The sequence below is a fragment of the Strix uralensis genome, chromosome 2 (genome assembly GCF_047716275.1).
Source record: "Strix uralensis isolate ZFMK-TIS-50842 chromosome 2, bStrUra1, whole genome shotgun sequence".
NCBI lineage: Eukaryota > Metazoa > Chordata > Aves > Strigiformes > Strigidae > Strix > Strix uralensis.
Window position 1 is genome coordinate 66,107,418 of NC_133973.1, and position 16,258 is coordinate 66,123,675.

Below are 16,258 nucleotides of genomic sequence, written 5' to 3' on the forward strand. Positions count from 1 at the left end.
AAATAGAAATAAATCCTCTGAAGTTCTTGTCCTTTCTCACCTAAAGGCCATTTACATGGAGATTTCAGATTTGCTGAAGGGAATGTGGAGGTATTTCACATACTTAACTTGTTTAAGGCTCTCCTTAATTCCTTTTTTGTTACCATTTTTGTTTTCCTACTAAAAAGCCAGAAACGGTATAAGCAAGTGCACCTCCAGAGAGCAGGAAGGCTCCAGCAGTGTGCAAGAGTTCACCCACTAGCACAGAGCCACTGCAACAACCACAGGAACAGGGCACTGTTTTCAAGTCACAGCAGAATTAATATTTTTCTTTTGCCTGGACACTCACAGCACCACATATTTTCAGAGAGGTCTTGGATGCCTTGATTGCAGAAAAGCTTACAGATTTCTTTTAAGTGTTTTTTTTCCAAAGACTGTTTTTTACTTTTGGAATATGAGCTCATGCAAAGCAACTATTTCAAAGCCTATTAAAGGAATGCTTAACTTTGGTGGACTTTGATTCATACCCGAAAACACCAAATAAAACTAGGAATTTATTGTCGTGTTAGTCCCCTCCATGCTTATTGAATGATTCCACTTTGTGACAAGTATTGCTGCTACTGGAGGTTGCACTTTCTTCTTGACCCTGAGTAGTGATCTCCATTTCATATTACTATTTAGAACAACCTTTCTCCCACTGAGCTGAGCTATTCATTCTATGTCATGTATAAAAATAATGAGTATTTCTTGTAGCTTGACTACTACTCAGCTGCAGAAATCTAGAAAATGTTTGTCGTGGTCAGCTGTTGCATGACGCTATAGTAAGTTGTCAGCATAAAAAGCCATTGCAGCACTGCTGTTTCTGTGTGGAAAAAGGAAAGCATTAGTAAAACACATCCAGAATATACAGTTATGCCATGCTAGGGGCTCCAAACTACAGGCTAATAAACATAATGCACTCATTTGCCATCCAATTAAGATGCTCTTGATATTTTAAAGTGGCATACTCTCAAAAACAGCCCTTCTGATAATCCCTAACAGAACAGGGTCAGTTGTAAGCAGATCACTCTAACTGAGGCAATTTAATATATGTGCGTAAAATTGAAAATAGAAAAGATTTATCTCTGTCTAGATGTTAGTATATTACAAACACATCTTTTATTCCTTTGGCTGCTCTTTACAATCAAGAAACCAATAACTTCTTACAGAACAATGTTCTATTGAGGCCTGTTTGCATTTGCATTATAATGACTGATTTTCCCCCATTGTTTTTTCAGTTTTCAGCACAGTTCAGCATGTTCCAGACCATCAAGGACCAGCTAGAGCAGCGGACCCGGATCCTGCAGGCCAACATCCGGTGGCAGCAGGAGGAGCTCCAGAAGATACAGGAGCAGCTCTGCCTGGTCCAGGACTCCAGCGTACAGGTGCGTTACTGCTGAGAGAGGCAGAGTGAAGCACCCTCTCTTGAGTGACTGTTGATAGGATTCGCAACTTAAAATTAGCTCCAGGGTCCAGGAAATCCGGACGTGTAGAAACCGGCTCATCTGAATGACGATGTTGCCCTCTGAAAGCCTCTTGAGTAGCCTATGTCAAAAAAGATTTAAGAGCTCTCTGGAAGAAGAGAAGGAAGAAATATCTCAACCTTAGGAGGAGGAGAAGAATTTGGGTCATTTACAGTAGCATTTTAATACTTTATCTAACAAGTCTTCAGACTGAGCAGCTGTAGTAGAAAAATGTTCAAGTTCAGACTTGCCAATGATTATGTCTCTCCAGTTCATTAGCTTCCATCCAGTCACTGCTTGCTTCATGTTGGCATCACCTGTGCTCAGTATCTTGTCTGTCCAGCTCTTCCTTAGCCAACAGCCCTTCTTCAGGCAGTCCTCATCTCTTTCATTCACTCCCTGTTTTCCTGACCCTACCCCAGCCCGGATACAGAGCAAAAGAGATTAATTTTCTTGTCACGTTAAAACCCCCCAAACCTCTGCTGATGTTCATTTGTTCACACCTGGGGGGTGTCTGAATTTGTTCTTCACTGGACCAGCTTAAGCCTTTAGGGTGAAGCTGACTGAGCCTGCTCTTCTTCTGCCTTTGATATGTCCTACACAGAGCTAGAATTCACTAAGTACAGTATCTGCTTTTAATTCACCAAGTACAGTATCTGCTTTGTACTACCCCTTATGTCTACCAAAGCTCAGAAATAATAGCAAGTGCAGTTCAGTAGTTCGCAGGTTTCACTTAACGTCAAATGGACAAATCATCCAGTTTTACGGAAGTTTCTAAATGCGGGGTGATTACTGCTATGTTCCTCATAATTTAACTATAAATGCCAGGTTAAATGACCCTTGCTAGAAATGTTGCATTGGGGACCCACTGTGATTATTGCACTGACAAGATTTTTTTAGAAGACAAGCTGTGTCACAGAAACAAATGTCTCAAAGAACATTTTAAGTACAGGATGAAAACCTGGAACCTGCTGAAGTCAGCAGGAATTTTGCTCCCAACTACCACAGAAATAGACTCACCCATTATCAGCATCTGTGAAATACCGTTTCATGTATTAAAACAAATTGGGATTGTATGTTTAGGCAATTAAGGGATCAGTGAAGCCAAATTAGAAACTTTGCCACCTAAGTTGCTGCATGTGCACTGCTGTAAGACAGCACAGCAATGGTGGGTCCCCAAACCAGGACTCTCTGTTCCTGGTGCCACATAGGTAGACCAGGATTAACTTCAGTGCATTTCTTCTATTGGTTCTGCGCTGTCTTAGATTAATGGGAAGGAAAAGTCTCTCTGCAATTAACAAGCCTTCAGTTCAGAATCGTGTCATATGGCTGAAAGCTATTATTGTTATTATGAATATCAGGAGACGTGATATTCTCACTTCCTCTTTTTAATTGGGTGAAAACCATTACTCTCTCCTGGTGAAGTCTTCAGTAGTCACATACACTCATCGATTTTTTGGCGGGGGGGCATAACTCAGGCAAAAATAGAAGATCAGAGCACATTCTTATGTGCAGGAAACTGATTTTATTTTTACATAGCTGTCTCCCCTATGCGCTAGGGCACATTTAATAACCCAAAGACTGTGGGACAGGTTCTCAGATATGCTCACAGGGAGCTCAAGCAGAGAGAAGAGGAGGCCCAGTGTGTAGTTCTGTACTGCCTACCCCATACTAATTTGTAGCTTTGAGTTATACCATTTGGGTGACCCTCTCTCCCCCATGAAGACTGTACCAGGTTGGACCAAGTATTTTCAGACCAGTACAAGTTTTCTGTGTCAGTACTGACCATTTTCCAGCTTACTGCAGATGCCGAACTGAGAGGCAGTGGGACGGGCGGGCCGCTTGGAAATGCAGGGGCTGCATATCTGCCTGAGGGGGCAATGCTGGACAGGGAGGATCATCCTCTGTAGTTCGAGTGCCTTTCAGTCTCCTCAGAGCAATCAAACAAGTTGATGAGATGTGAGCGGTCACACTGACTCATGGCCAGGGCTTTTTCCTTCTCCCACTTTCTCTAGGTCAAAAAACAAAAAAAAAAATACAAAGAAATTATTACTGTGCTGTTGCAGGGATAGAGTGAGACCAGGAATTAGTTTTGTCTTATTTGTCTAGGGGCAACTTAAAAGAAAGCCTCACACTTTTGCATGCAGCATTTTTGTGACTCACAAGCAGTGAGGAGTAAACTGTTAAATCAGAAATCCAACCATGTGCTTTGCCACACAGATTTCATCATGCAGGGAGCTGGATGTCTGCAGACACTGATCTATGTCTATTATCAGAGCTGCAAAGCATAGTAGCAAACAGGCAAGCGTTGCTATCATCAAGCACATTTCTGGTCTCTTTAATATTCTGCATAGAAAGCAATAAGCATGGGGGAGTGCCGTAGGCTGCCTGAAAAGGGGGAAATGTTCTCCGGTTTTCCCTCATTAGCTGATTTATTAGCATATCTTCCCCACTGGTTCACTCCCTTCCACACAGAAGTGTACAGGTAGCTCTGTGGAGAATTAAGCCCGATTTCCATTTCCTTCAGAGATCTTCAAAACTGCAGTACGGCAGTCCACCAAGAAACGCTTTCCCAACCGGACAGATGTTGAGCACGGTAGTCTGCGTTAGAAACTAATTCCAAGAGCCTTGTGCGATGAAAGATGAAACTAGCAGGGTTGTAGGCCCTGAACAAAAGTGTTCAAAACCCCATTAAATCCCTGTTACTGCTTTTCCCGACAAACGAAAGTATGAAGGACAAGAGCAGCAAGAGTAACCTCAGAAGTCTGAAGGATGCTGTGTCTGCTCCAGATTTGAACAGTCTAGCTAATGAATTGCAGACGGGGAGGAAGGCAGAAGGGCTGAGCCTGACCAGCCTGCAAGAACTACAAACGAGCCCATCCACAGCCACCCATCATTTGGAAACCAGGTTCCCTTCGAAGTCAGTGAATCTCAGCTTCCCAGTGCTGCGCTTCTCATCTTTACGTATTTTACATAAAGAAAGAGTCTTGATGTCTGTAACGATGAGCCCGAAGGCTATAATCCCCTGATTATCCAAAGGACAGGTGGAGTCAAAGAGCCATTTTCCTCATGATGTCTTGCCAACGTGATTCATCCATTAGCTGTAGGGACCATCTATCTCGGAATGAGGGGGCAGCAGTGTCAGAGGGTCCCTCCTCTCCCTCGCTGCTTTGCTGCGTATGTTAACAAGCTGGCCAATTAAAAAATATTTGTAAGCTGCTTCACTGACCTTGCAGTCTGCAAAATCAGCCACGAGATATGTCATTAGCAGCGATGCGGTTAGGGGGCTGCTAATTTATCTGCTTGGATTTGCTCAGTCTGGGAAAGATTTCATTCTTTATTAGGGGATTTCTGTTGTTATTTAAAGCTGCTGTATTTCAGTGTTTCAGGGGAATTCAGACAGGACTATCACAAAAGAGGCACATTATGGAAAAAGACCATTAAGTTTTGTATAAATGAAGCGTGTTCTTGCTTTTAGGCTTAACTAGCAGGTAGAAATTCCACGTTTCGATCATCTCTCAGGTTAACTCTTGTTTTGATGAGGCATCTTGAGTCTTTCAGTTCTGCAGAGACACGGGTTAAATGGCACCATCGCTTCCTGCCCTGAGCTTGTTTTTTTCAGGACATTTATTTTCAGACAGTAATAATGCTGCTTTGGCCATTATAATGCAAGAGAGGGTCCCTAGGTATGAAACACTCAGAGCCCTCTCAGGGTACGAACCCACGAACAAACAAAATTGGTTTACTGGTATAAACTTGGTTGTAAATTTACAGTGTGTTAGCTGCCAACCATTAACCATGTACGTTCGTACCCAGTGGCACACTCTAGTAATTGCAAAGTAGGTTACTCTGCTTTCGTTGAAGGATAAGCTCCTTGGCTTTCATCTGGAAGCGAGGCATGCACACAGGCAGGTCCCTGCAAAGTAAGTCGTTCGCTGCAAGTTCACCCCCTGCCTGACATTTGCATCGATACATGCTGACTTTGCATTGGATGAACTCTGTTTCTCCAGTGCTGTGCGCCACATACAGGGAAGACACTTAAGATAATCCTCCTAAAGGTCTTAATTTGCAGTGATCTGGCCAGTATCAGGGGGCTTACACTCCCCATCACATTTTTGAAACACACTACTTGCTTTACCTGTTCTGAATTTTGTATCAAATGTTTTATATCAAATCTTATATTAGTGGTGACCAGTTTCATTGCTAGAGTTAATCAAGTGAGTTCATTTGCTAAACGTGTCCAAAGCTTAGCTTCTGTATACAGAAAAAAACCATGAAAATGAATTTTCATCATTTCTGTCTTTGATTTATTCATAATAAGACCTATTTACTTGGCAGAAGTTGCAAGACCATCTGTCTTTCTGATATGTAATGGCTCCAAACTCAGTGAGCAGTGTTTTTAAAAGAAAACACTCGGAGCTAGTTTCAGACCTGCTGCGAGCAGCCCCAACTCTGTTACTTGACCCATTTATTTCTATCACACAACTTTGAGATGTGGTTAGCCTACAGCACCTGAAACAAGCCGTTGCTTTAGGTCCATTAACATTTTCTTTAATTGCCCCCCTCTCCCAGCTGATTAATATAAGCTTTGTCTGTACCTTTCTTTTTGAGTAAAATCTTGGCACACAGAAATTAATTAAAAATTCATCGTATTTAAATAAAAACTGTGTTTTAAAAGCTACATAAATAAGTACAAACATGATGGCTCAACCCATACTTATGCAAAGAAAAGCAACGCATTGTGTCCGTCCTTTGGAGAAAGGTATGGGGTTTTTCCAAGAAAAATTAGAGGGGACATGATAGTTTAGGGAATTGTTAATACAGCAATAAGCTGCAGGAAAGTGTACTAATTACTGGGCGTACCTCAGACGTATTGCTAGGCATGAGACTGATGGATGAATAATGAAGACAATAATTGTGATTCTGATTTCATTTAAACCCTAAGTAGCTGCACTTAAATTAATGGAGTTCCACATGTGTAGCAGTGGTGTGGAATCAGAATCAGATCCAAAAATGCCTTCAACTACGTGGGATGTGTACCTCCATACAGTCCTTGGTGGCAAGAGCCTAGGTTCGAAATATTGCAAAGATAGCTTGTAGCATTAATAATTCATAGTTTTAAAAGATGTCTTTTTCCTCTGTACAGCTGTAATAAAAGAAATAGCCCCTAGGAAAGCAAAAATTCTGAAGCCCTACACATTTAAAGAAGAAAGCTTCATCTTGCAATGCAAGAATAGAGAGTATATAATTTACAGAAACACTAACAGAGGAGCTGCTAGCTCTTTTACACAAGTCAAATGCATGGCACAGTTAGGAGGAACACCGGGTGACAGTTACCTGATGGGAAATCAGATAAATGACAGTGACTGTCTGTTTACACATCTTCTCAATGATAAGGACACAGCCATTCAACACGGAGAGCTCTGGCCTGGCTGTGGCCTCATTAAAAACATTTGACAACCCAACTGTATGTAAGGTGTTGAATTTCCAGAGAGAAATTCAAAAGCAGCCCTGTCTGAAAGGCAGGCTGATTTTGTTGAAAGGAGAAATAAAAGGACTGAAAAGACATGGAGTTACTCTCTTCTCTCTGGTCAGGATGCCCCAGAACACAGTGAATGTACAGGGAACTGCTCTTATGAGGGCTGTGCCTGCCTCACAGAGAGAGGACTTGTACCTTCAGGACACATTTTGCAAGTAATGAGTGCACTTGCAGAACATTAAATCAAGAAACTAGAGAGAGCAGAACTCTTAATGTAGGAAAGATAGGTTATTTCCAACTAACAGCAAATGCATAGTGAATCTAGAAATGTGGTAACTTTATTTTAGAATATATCTTTGGATTTAATTCTGTCACCTTCATTACCCAAGACAGCTGGGCTATGTAAATAAACCCTCCCCCCCTTCTTTTCCAGATGTTCCTACAGCAGCCGACGGTGTCCCTGAGCTTTAGCAATACTCAGCAGCCAGAGCCACAACAGCTACAGCAGAGATCAGGGGCCATTTCTCAGCAGCAGCTTGTCCCCAGTCCGCAACTTCAAGGGCAAATTGTGTCTTCGCAAACAGCAAACCAGCAAGCACTGAGAGAAGCAAGCGTGGTATCGAGCCAGGTAATCATTTCTTTGAGTAGAGAAGCATTTATATGGAAAGGAGACACTGAGCTGTTATTAAGCAAGCAAGTAAAATGATGTCAGTCCTGTGAGCGTGCCTGTGCCTTTCCTTCCCTATTCTCCTATATAAAGGCAGCCTATATAAGGGGTCTCCCTACAGCATTTACTTTACCTTAAATCCCCGTTTAAGACCTCAGCCAGGAGGGTTACTTAAGCAGCTGTTTCAGCTTGAAAGCTGAGCAGGGGGGTGTGCAAAAGGTGTGGATCTTTGGTTGATCCTTAAAGAAACCTGACTGACCACACTGGAAACCAGCAATAGTGGTGTTGGCAGCGCAGCCTCTCAAAATAAGCTTTACCCCTGCTCGCTCCCTGAATCCAGTCGGATGCCACCAACACAATGAAACCTGTCTGCTGTGGTGGCACACAGCTGGAAACGTCGGGATTTGTGCGAGACCCCCAGGTTGTGAGCGTAACGGATGCCTGCAGGGGGAAATAAAGTTCAGCCTCAGTTAGTAGTAGCTGAGATCGGTGAAAGCTAGTAGGTTTAGCATGGGATTTTTTTTTCTTATTGCTGGCTTCTCGGCATTTCCAGTGTTCGCTGTTCCACCCACCTGTTGCACCTCCCTTCAGACGAAACTGCTCCTATTTCTGCTGCCTGAGTGCACGGCAAACATAGCTGCGTCGTTATCTTCAGACCCCTCAGCTGTAGCTTTTAACCTCCTACATACCTGTATTCTAATGACTCTATTAAAATAAAAAGTGCATCCGTATTACAAATGGAAAAACCCCACCATTTTTTTTCCTTAAGAAGGTTTATTCCCACCCTGGGGCTCTTGCGGCAGCGCACATCACACCTCCCTTTGCTCGCGGCTTCACGGGGTCTCCGTTGGTCTCCTCAGCTGCTTGGCGGCACGCCGGGGGCCTTCCCAGCGCCCCGGTGCCCGCGGCCGCGCAGGCCGGAGCGCGGGGCAGCCGCGGGTGCGAAGGCCGCGGCCGGCGGGGGGGACGTTCTAGATCAGCCGGCGGACGCGTGGCCCGGGATTACCGGCGGTGTGCCCCCCCGCCCCGGCCGCATGCCGCCGGCCGTGTCTTTGGGCTTTTGTCCACGCAGCGGTCGCGGCCGCGCTCGAGTTTCGCTCTCTCCCCGCTCTCTTGCAGGGCCCGAAGGCGGCGCGGAGCGCGGAGCTGGCGCCGGGCGGCGGCCGCCCCCCCCGCGGCGCGCCCCCCCCGTTCGCCGCAGCCCCCGCCGGCGGCGGCACCGCGGCGCCCCCTGCCGGCCCGCCCGCCGCCGGCTGCAGCCACGACCAGCAGCTCAGGTACGGCCCGAGCCCGCCCGCCCGCCCGGCGGCCCCGTCCAGAGCCTGGACCGCTCGCCCGCCCGGGCCAGGCTTCAGCCCCAGCTGCACTTGGTTTGGAGTCGGCGTGCGCGGTCGCGGCTGCCGCGCCTCCTCCGGCCTCCCAGCCCCGGGGCGGGGGGATGGCTCCGCTTTTCCTTCACTGCCTCAGGCTCCCCCTGGGTGGGGGGTGGAGAATCCACCCGGGCATCCAACTAGACCAAAACGATTTACGGTCTGATACTCAGAAAGCTCAAATACGAGCCATTCCCACCAGCGGGAGCAAAAGACATGTCACAGCCCTGAACTCCCAGCGCCCAGCCTCTGAGCCAGGCACCCACCTTATCAGAGAGGCCATGCGCGGCGCCAGGCCCCACCTAGCAGCGCCCAGGATGCGCCTGCCACGGCCAGGAGCTGGGCTTAGGTCTCCTAACACCCAGCCTTGTGCCGTGCCTGCAAAAGCGTCCTGTTTCTGTTTCCAAAATGTGGGATTTGCGTGGTCCTTGTGTTACAGCAATGTCACTTTGTCTTTTTTCCGTGCGCCAGACTGTTGCTCAGCCAGCCTATTCAGCCCATGATGCCTGGGTCCTGCAATGCACGACACCCTTCAGACCTCAGCATGGCGGGATCCCAGCCTAAGTAAGTGACTTGTCCACGATAAAACAACAAAGTTCGTTTTGAGGGGAAATAGCCTTCTTTCGTAAGATGGCAAAGTAGTTAGTTATAGCATCAGGACTGTGATACTGTGCTGAGCCCACCTTCCAGTGTCAGGGTCAGCCTTACCCTGCCCAGCCACATCAGGAAGGATGACAGAGAAACACAACGTGCCAGTGGTGTTTTAACAAGCCAAGGCTGGGGGAATTTTTCTCCCTCACTTGATGCTTGCTTCAGCACTGGAACTTCTGACCCACCAAGGTAAATGTGAGAAAGTCAGCACTGGCCCGGTTGAAATGAGCAGCGCCAAGAAAGGCCCTGCTCTGCAGGCAGCGAGACACTGGTGTAACGCCAGTGGAGCTATGCCTGATCTGCACAAGCAGCACTGAAAGGACCAACAGGCCCCTGCACCTCAGTGCTCTCAGGAACGCTGCTGAACAAACCACCTCGGTTGTTTGTTTCCTCAGAACTTGGATGAAGGAAGCAGAAAACATCAGTCAGAATATGCCTGGGGTTTTTTTCTTAACTGTTTTTTGTGACTGTACTTACTTGTGAACTGCTAAAATAATAGGCAACTGTTTGCACATCAGTACTTTAAAAGTAATTCTGTCTGTTACCTCAGGAATGTAGGTATTCAGTACTTTTTTTAAACATCACTATTGCTGTTTAAAATTATCTTCAGTTAAATTTGTCACTTTTAAATGTACAACATTTTAGATCTGCTTTTAAGCATCTAAATAAAAGAGGCCTGATTTGCAAAGATACATCTCCCAGTTCATGTAGACTTCCTGACTCATGGGACCCTTTTTTAGGAGCTCACGTCCTAGTACGAGTACCCAAACTGTAGCATTTCTGACTAACCCCTAATGTTGAACAGCTGTTGAGCGAACACACGCCACACTATGATCTCATCACCCATTACAGAATAAACAGAATTAGGCTGGGTTGGCAATAGCTCTGTTGTGGTTTTGCCCACAGCCTTCCACAAAACAACACATATTTAAGTTTTGCTATGCAAAAGCAGACTGGCAAGAGGAGCTGAGTATTTTGTTTCTGTCTTGCATCCCTCACTCCAGAGGACTTCTAGAGGCTTCTTCTGTTCCTACAGCGTGGCTCACAGCGATGGGAATTGCTGTCCATACTTGGCGATGTGTATATGAGCAGCTTAAGAAGTAACCAACCCTTAGCCACCTTTCTGCAAGAGATTACCACCCCACAGGCACGCAGGGGAGCACAGGCAGCAGAATGGGAGGTGTATTTACTTCTCTCTCGCTGCAGTTCAGAGCTCAGCATATTAATACTGAATCAAAGGCCATTTGATTTAATGAGCCTGGGATGTGAATGCTGTGGCTGAAGAGAAAGATATGCATAAAACAGAATCTTTAATGAATCTAAAACGTGGTCTGGATTCTGAGGTGAGATCTATTCTGCCCTCCAAGTCCAGCTCATCACAGAGTAAGGGAAAACAGTGCTGCCAACGGTGCCATCATTCATATTGGCAGGTCCTGTGCACTGGAATCCTTTACTAGAAATTATATATGAAGACTAGGGACTTCCTATCCAAAGAGAAGACCATTGCCTCCAACAGTTTGTTCTTGATTGTTTTGCTTCTTTCTTCCACAGGTATTCTCAAACCCAACAAATGTTTCAAAGTTTGGAAGTGCAGACTTCCAGCAGCAGCTCTCCAATCGTACTGATGGGACAAGCAGTGTTAAACCAAGGGTTCACCAGTACACCTCCTTCCCAGCCATCCTCTCTGCCACCTATGCAACTCCAGCACCAACAGCATCAGCAACAACGCTACCTGCAGGTAGGGTAGGACAAAGAGGACAATGTATAAAATGTACATGCAGAGTAATAAGGCGAACGGGCTGTGCAAACGGGGCCCCAGGTTTCAGTGGGAGCCTGATCATGGCAGAAATGGCCATTTTAGAGATACTGAAGTGCGCGAGACACTGATACAGTGCCGTATAGCAGGGGAGCTGTGAGAACAGTCAGAATATTTAAAAGGAAATTACTAATTCTGTACATTGGAAACATAATCAGATTATCCTGGATATATTTAAAGTGTATTTCTAGACGGATAAAATTACTGCCTTAGGATTTATTCTGTTCTCTTTATTCAGTATAAAATTTGCTTAGTTTACAAGTCAAAAGATGATTTTTAATTACCAGCATCGACATAAAGTGAGATCTGGATCAGATATCTGGATCCCTTCAGTAAACTAACATATTTTCTCAACTCCACAAGGCAAAGAAGATAAACTGGAGCACATTGCCTGGAAAAACCAGGTGATTTGAAGATATAAAAATACTTATTTTTTGACCTAATTCAACACATACTAAAGTAAACGGGAAGGGGGGGAAATGAGGTTTCTCTGTATTAACTCAAAAGGAGCTGAACTGAGTTTATAAAACCTGATCACATACCCAGTGGCATCACTGAAAGAGTATCATCATCCTCAAATGATTAAACTCTTGTTACTGAAATGAAATGCTTATCATAGCTGAGAATTAATGAAAAAACTATCGCAAATACTGTTCCCAATAAAAGCATCTGCAAAATTCACATCGACTTCACCACTGCAAGGTCACACCCTACTGTAAACTCGCTAGAAGGGACCGCATGAGGTGCACTAGGATCCCCTGTTTCATTTCTGTTTCATTTCTGTCACACATCTGTGTCATTTCTGACACGTTCGCCCACCCTGTTCCTAAACAGGCTTTTCAGGATAACCCGCAAACCCTAGGCAGTGTATTCCTACTAGAAAACCATTCTCAGTGCCTAACTGTAATGTTCTTTGCTGCAATTTATGTTTATTCCTTTTAGCATTAGGTAAGCTAACCCCATGCCAAACAGCCCCAGAAATAAAAGCCAGCAAACTAGTAGTATTTTTAAGCACCCTGTACATTGAGGACGAAGAGCTTTAACGTGTGAAAGAACCGAACACCGCGATGAATTTTATTTTATCTGTAGGTGCAAACACCAAGTTCTTTGCACAATGAGCAACCCGATTCTTTGCTCCTGCCATCTTACTCGCCACAGCAAGGAAATATGGGGTATCATCAGACACAGCAGCAGCAGCAGCAGCAGCAACTAACATCAAGAAGAAGCAATAGCTTATCAGAATCATCAAATTTACCACAGCCACTGCGATAGAGTCCCACCAGCACAATCAATGCACGATTAGCTTTAACCAATGGGCACATGGGGCAGAAGAGAATGACTTTGTACTTACTGTTCTGGCTTTTGCACAAGCGTTTCGTTCAAAGCTCTATGACAGAAGTACGCCACAGAGTGCAGACTGCCACAGACAGGGCATTTATGGCATGCTGGATTCAGTTTGCGCTGTCTGGTGAGCACAGTATGTACTGACAGAGCAAAATAAAAAGGAACACTATCCTGCGCAGCCTCCATCATCCACGGGTGCACGGGAGGAAGCGTTCAATCTTGGTGTGTCACTCTGAAAGCTATCTGGCAATTCCAAAAGACTGTCGACAGATTCATGAGGTACTTGGCCTTCACTGTTTTAGTTCTTCTTTTGTGTATGAAAAGCACTGCGTCAAAGGTCTATTGAGGAGAGAACAAGAGATTATTTTTATTATGATTATTGTTATTATTTTGCACAACTGCACAGAGGACAAAACCTAGGCACTTTCTGTAAAGAGAAGTTTGTTTCCTTATTCTTGTGGCCAAATTAGCACATCCAATGGAAGAGAAACCCCAGTCATTGGTGAAGATGGTCTATAGCTCATAACCCTTGATTTAGAATCTGAAAAGTATTATGCAGCTTACCCTAACTGTTCTTTATTACTAAAAATCAAACAAAACAAAAACAAAAACACAACCCACACTGGACTGTTTTCTATGTGAATTGTGATTGCAAAGGAGAACTCAGATTCTAAGCACAATTGTGCAACTCTCCAATAGTACAACATGAATCCTTCTTCAACCTACACTCAGCCACCGCAAGTCTCCGAGAAATATGCACTGTGTTTTGGCCCACTGACTTGGGATGCTGCAGACTATTACATATCTCTTTCATTATAACATTTAGGATTGAATTTTCCTTTGGGGGGGAAAAAAAAAAGAAATGCACTTTTCGCTTTTTTTGTATGTTTTCTGTTGATATGTTTCTAAGAAAGATTTTATGTAATTATTAAATAAAAAGTAGTGTATTGTACAGCTGTTGTAATAATGACCTATTTCTATATAAAATAAAATTATATGGAATTATGTGGAAATTATTTTGTATATGAAATATCAACTCATTTCACAAGTATAAAGATTGTGCTTGTGCTTTTTTGTGAGTGGGTATTTTGTAATAAACTAATGAATTAGAAATGTTTTTGTGAAGGGAACTACTGTTTCATGCTATATACAACTCAAACTATTATTTTTTTCCATTTAATGATGGACAGTTGTCTTGATTTGTAGAATAAAATAAAATAGCCAAAAGGCTTTATTGCAGGACTTGCACACATTTTCCTGTGGCTGTTCAACTATGTGATTCACTTCAGATTTTTTGCACCATGTTTGGCACCCAGTTAGCAAAACCAAGTATTATCCTATGGGATCTTTGTCATGGCATAGACAAAAAGAATGATAGCTCAGGAATTATGCTAGCCAAGCCAGCTCTTTTTAAGGTCCTTTAAAACTTTGAAGACCTCAGACAGCTCTGTACTTCTAACCAAACAGTTTTAGAATAGGACAAAAAAGATGTTTTGAAGAATGGTTTGACCTGGCACATACCAGGGCTTTGATCCACGTCCAGCTTCAGTGTTTAAGACATCACGGTCCTGAGTTTTGTGATACATCATCTCTGCTGGAAGTGCTACCATGCCCACACTGCAGGCAGGCTAGTTTCCACGTTGGCATCCTTGTGCAGACTCTTTTCCATGTTAAATTCAAATTGACTTTGGGATAGAGCAGCCAAGGTACAGGCCTGCTTTCCCTCTGCTGACTCTGCTGCAGGAGCAGCAACCTCCAACACAGAACGAGGTGGATAACTGAGCATAGCAATGGTTTCATTCACCACAGCAAGATAGAGAGGGGATGGTCCTCAGGGCAGCTTACAGCCACCCAAGCCAGCATAGCTTCAAGAGAGCGCAGACCATGCTGCCCTTCCCGCCTTTCAGTACCGAGGATCACATCACCAGGGCCCATGTGTTCAGCTCTGGCTTCTATGCCATAGAGGAACAATGGAGATAATTGGGCTGGGAGTTGGAAATGGTAAACTTTCCAAGAAATGAAAAAGGTTCACTTGCCCCAAGTTCTTAAAAAGCTAAAAAATCTCCTGAAGAAAACCCACTGGCCAAATAACCCTGCTGCTTCCACAGAAAACTGGCTGGTAGCACTGATCGGTGCATGTGTACTTCAGTCCATACAACCATTTTGTTTTACTTCACTGAAGGAAGACAAGGGAATCAAGTATCTGGTTTCTAAAAAGCATTTAGAGACCACATCTGGTCTCTAAGTGCTTTTACTGCTAACCCTAGGTACCAGTCTGAGTTTGCCTGCTCATCTCTTTGAATTCTTGCATTCAGTGAAGCAAGAGTGACCCCACCAGATGAAGATTAAAAAGCTAAACCCTAAGGTGCTTTCACTTAATGTCTGAAGGAACCTCTCTCTTTCCATTAACTAGATAAACCTCAGCGAAGGCCAGTTGGCTCAATGAGGCTAACTTCATCAATTCCACCTGTTCCTGTAAGGGCTTATTCTGGGAAAGGGGAGGAGAAATCTGTAGGCCAAAAAAGTTCATGCAGGGAAGAGGCAATGAAGGAACACGACCACCTCAGAGGAAATACCTGTGGAAGGGGCACTTGAGAGGTCTCAGCTACTATGATGGAAGTCACAGGAAGAGAAAATTCCTTTAAGAGTTTGTTTTACTCTCAGAGATAGTTATAATACACCCACATCTCTCCTGATTGTTAGTGGGACAAACCAAGCTCAGCCCTGGAGCAAACACTTCATTTTTCTAAAACCAGCAGTACTGCAAGTTGTGCAAAGGGAGAAGCTGTAAATTGGGTGGGGTTGCCTTCTAATAACCTCATTTATTATATTATTTGGAAGGATACAAAGCACTTACAAGAACAGATTTACATCAACACCTAGTTTTTAATGCTCTGTCGCATTCCTTCCCTGCACACACATTCTGGTTTTGGATTACTGCATTTGTTCCCCGTTGCACACCCAATGCAATGCCAGGCCTCTTCGTACAGCTGGGCTGTTGTTCCAGTTCGTTATAGCCGAGATCGGTCTCGCCCCACCACCATCCCTCAGCTCTGGCCACTTTGCTAGGCGGGTGGCCAGGCGGGGTGGTCACCGCAGACTACCGCCCCACGCTGGCGTGCCGAGCTCCTGCCTCGGGGACGGCAGCTGCACCTCTCAACAGGGCAACCTGCTTCCTAGAAGCACAACACCCCTAGGCCGAGTTGTGGAGGCTCCCCGCATAACGCACCACCTAAAGACAAGCTTCTTAAACAGGAGGCGGGCGGACGGGCCTTCACTCTGCGCGAGCCCCGCCTCAGGGCTTCAGCTCCAGGCTGCGGTAGGAGCAGCTCCCGCTGCCGTCAACAAATCCCTCCCTTCGCCGGTACCGACAGACCGACAACACACCGACGGACAAGCCTGCGCCGGCCCCGCCCGCGCCTCACGCGCGTGCGCGCCACCGCCCTCCCC

At 45.0% G+C, this 16,258-nt stretch overlaps 1 protein-coding gene and 1 long non-coding RNA gene across 6 annotated transcripts in view; one reads left to right on the forward strand and one right to left on the reverse strand.

The window, feature by feature from the left end:
• Positions 1-14,060, forward strand: part of NPAS2 (neuronal PAS domain protein 2) — a 108,131-nt gene extending 94,071 nt beyond the window's left edge. For 2 of the 5 annotated variants that reach the window (XM_074859061.1, XM_074859063.1), the window contains 6 exons: positions 1,257-1,403; positions 7,394-7,588; positions 8,747-8,904; positions 9,469-9,561; positions 11,200-11,386; positions 12,554-14,060. In XM_074859061.1, coding sequence (XP_074715162.1) covers positions 1,257-1,403; positions 7,394-7,588; positions 8,747-8,904; positions 9,469-9,561; positions 11,200-11,386; positions 12,554-12,736 — 963 coding nt within the window. In that variant the 3' untranslated portion in view covers positions 12,737-14,060. Of the gene's footprint in view, positions 1-1,256; positions 1,404-7,393; positions 7,589-8,180; positions 8,280-8,746; positions 8,905-9,468; positions 9,562-11,199; positions 11,387-11,827; positions 11,869-12,553 lie in introns of those variants that run through there. The other 3 variants (XM_074859064.1, XM_074859065.1, XM_074859062.1) reach the window with 2 other exon arrangements.
• Positions 1,115-8,338, reverse strand: LOC141939402 (uncharacterized). The gene is made up of 3 exons (XR_012627573.1): positions 8,200-8,338; positions 3,268-3,492; positions 1,115-1,894 (listed from the first exon to the last, which is right to left on the reverse strand). It is a non-coding gene; the product is annotated as an uncharacterized LOC141939402 (long non-coding RNA).
• Positions 14,061-16,258: the final 2,198 nt, after the last annotated feature.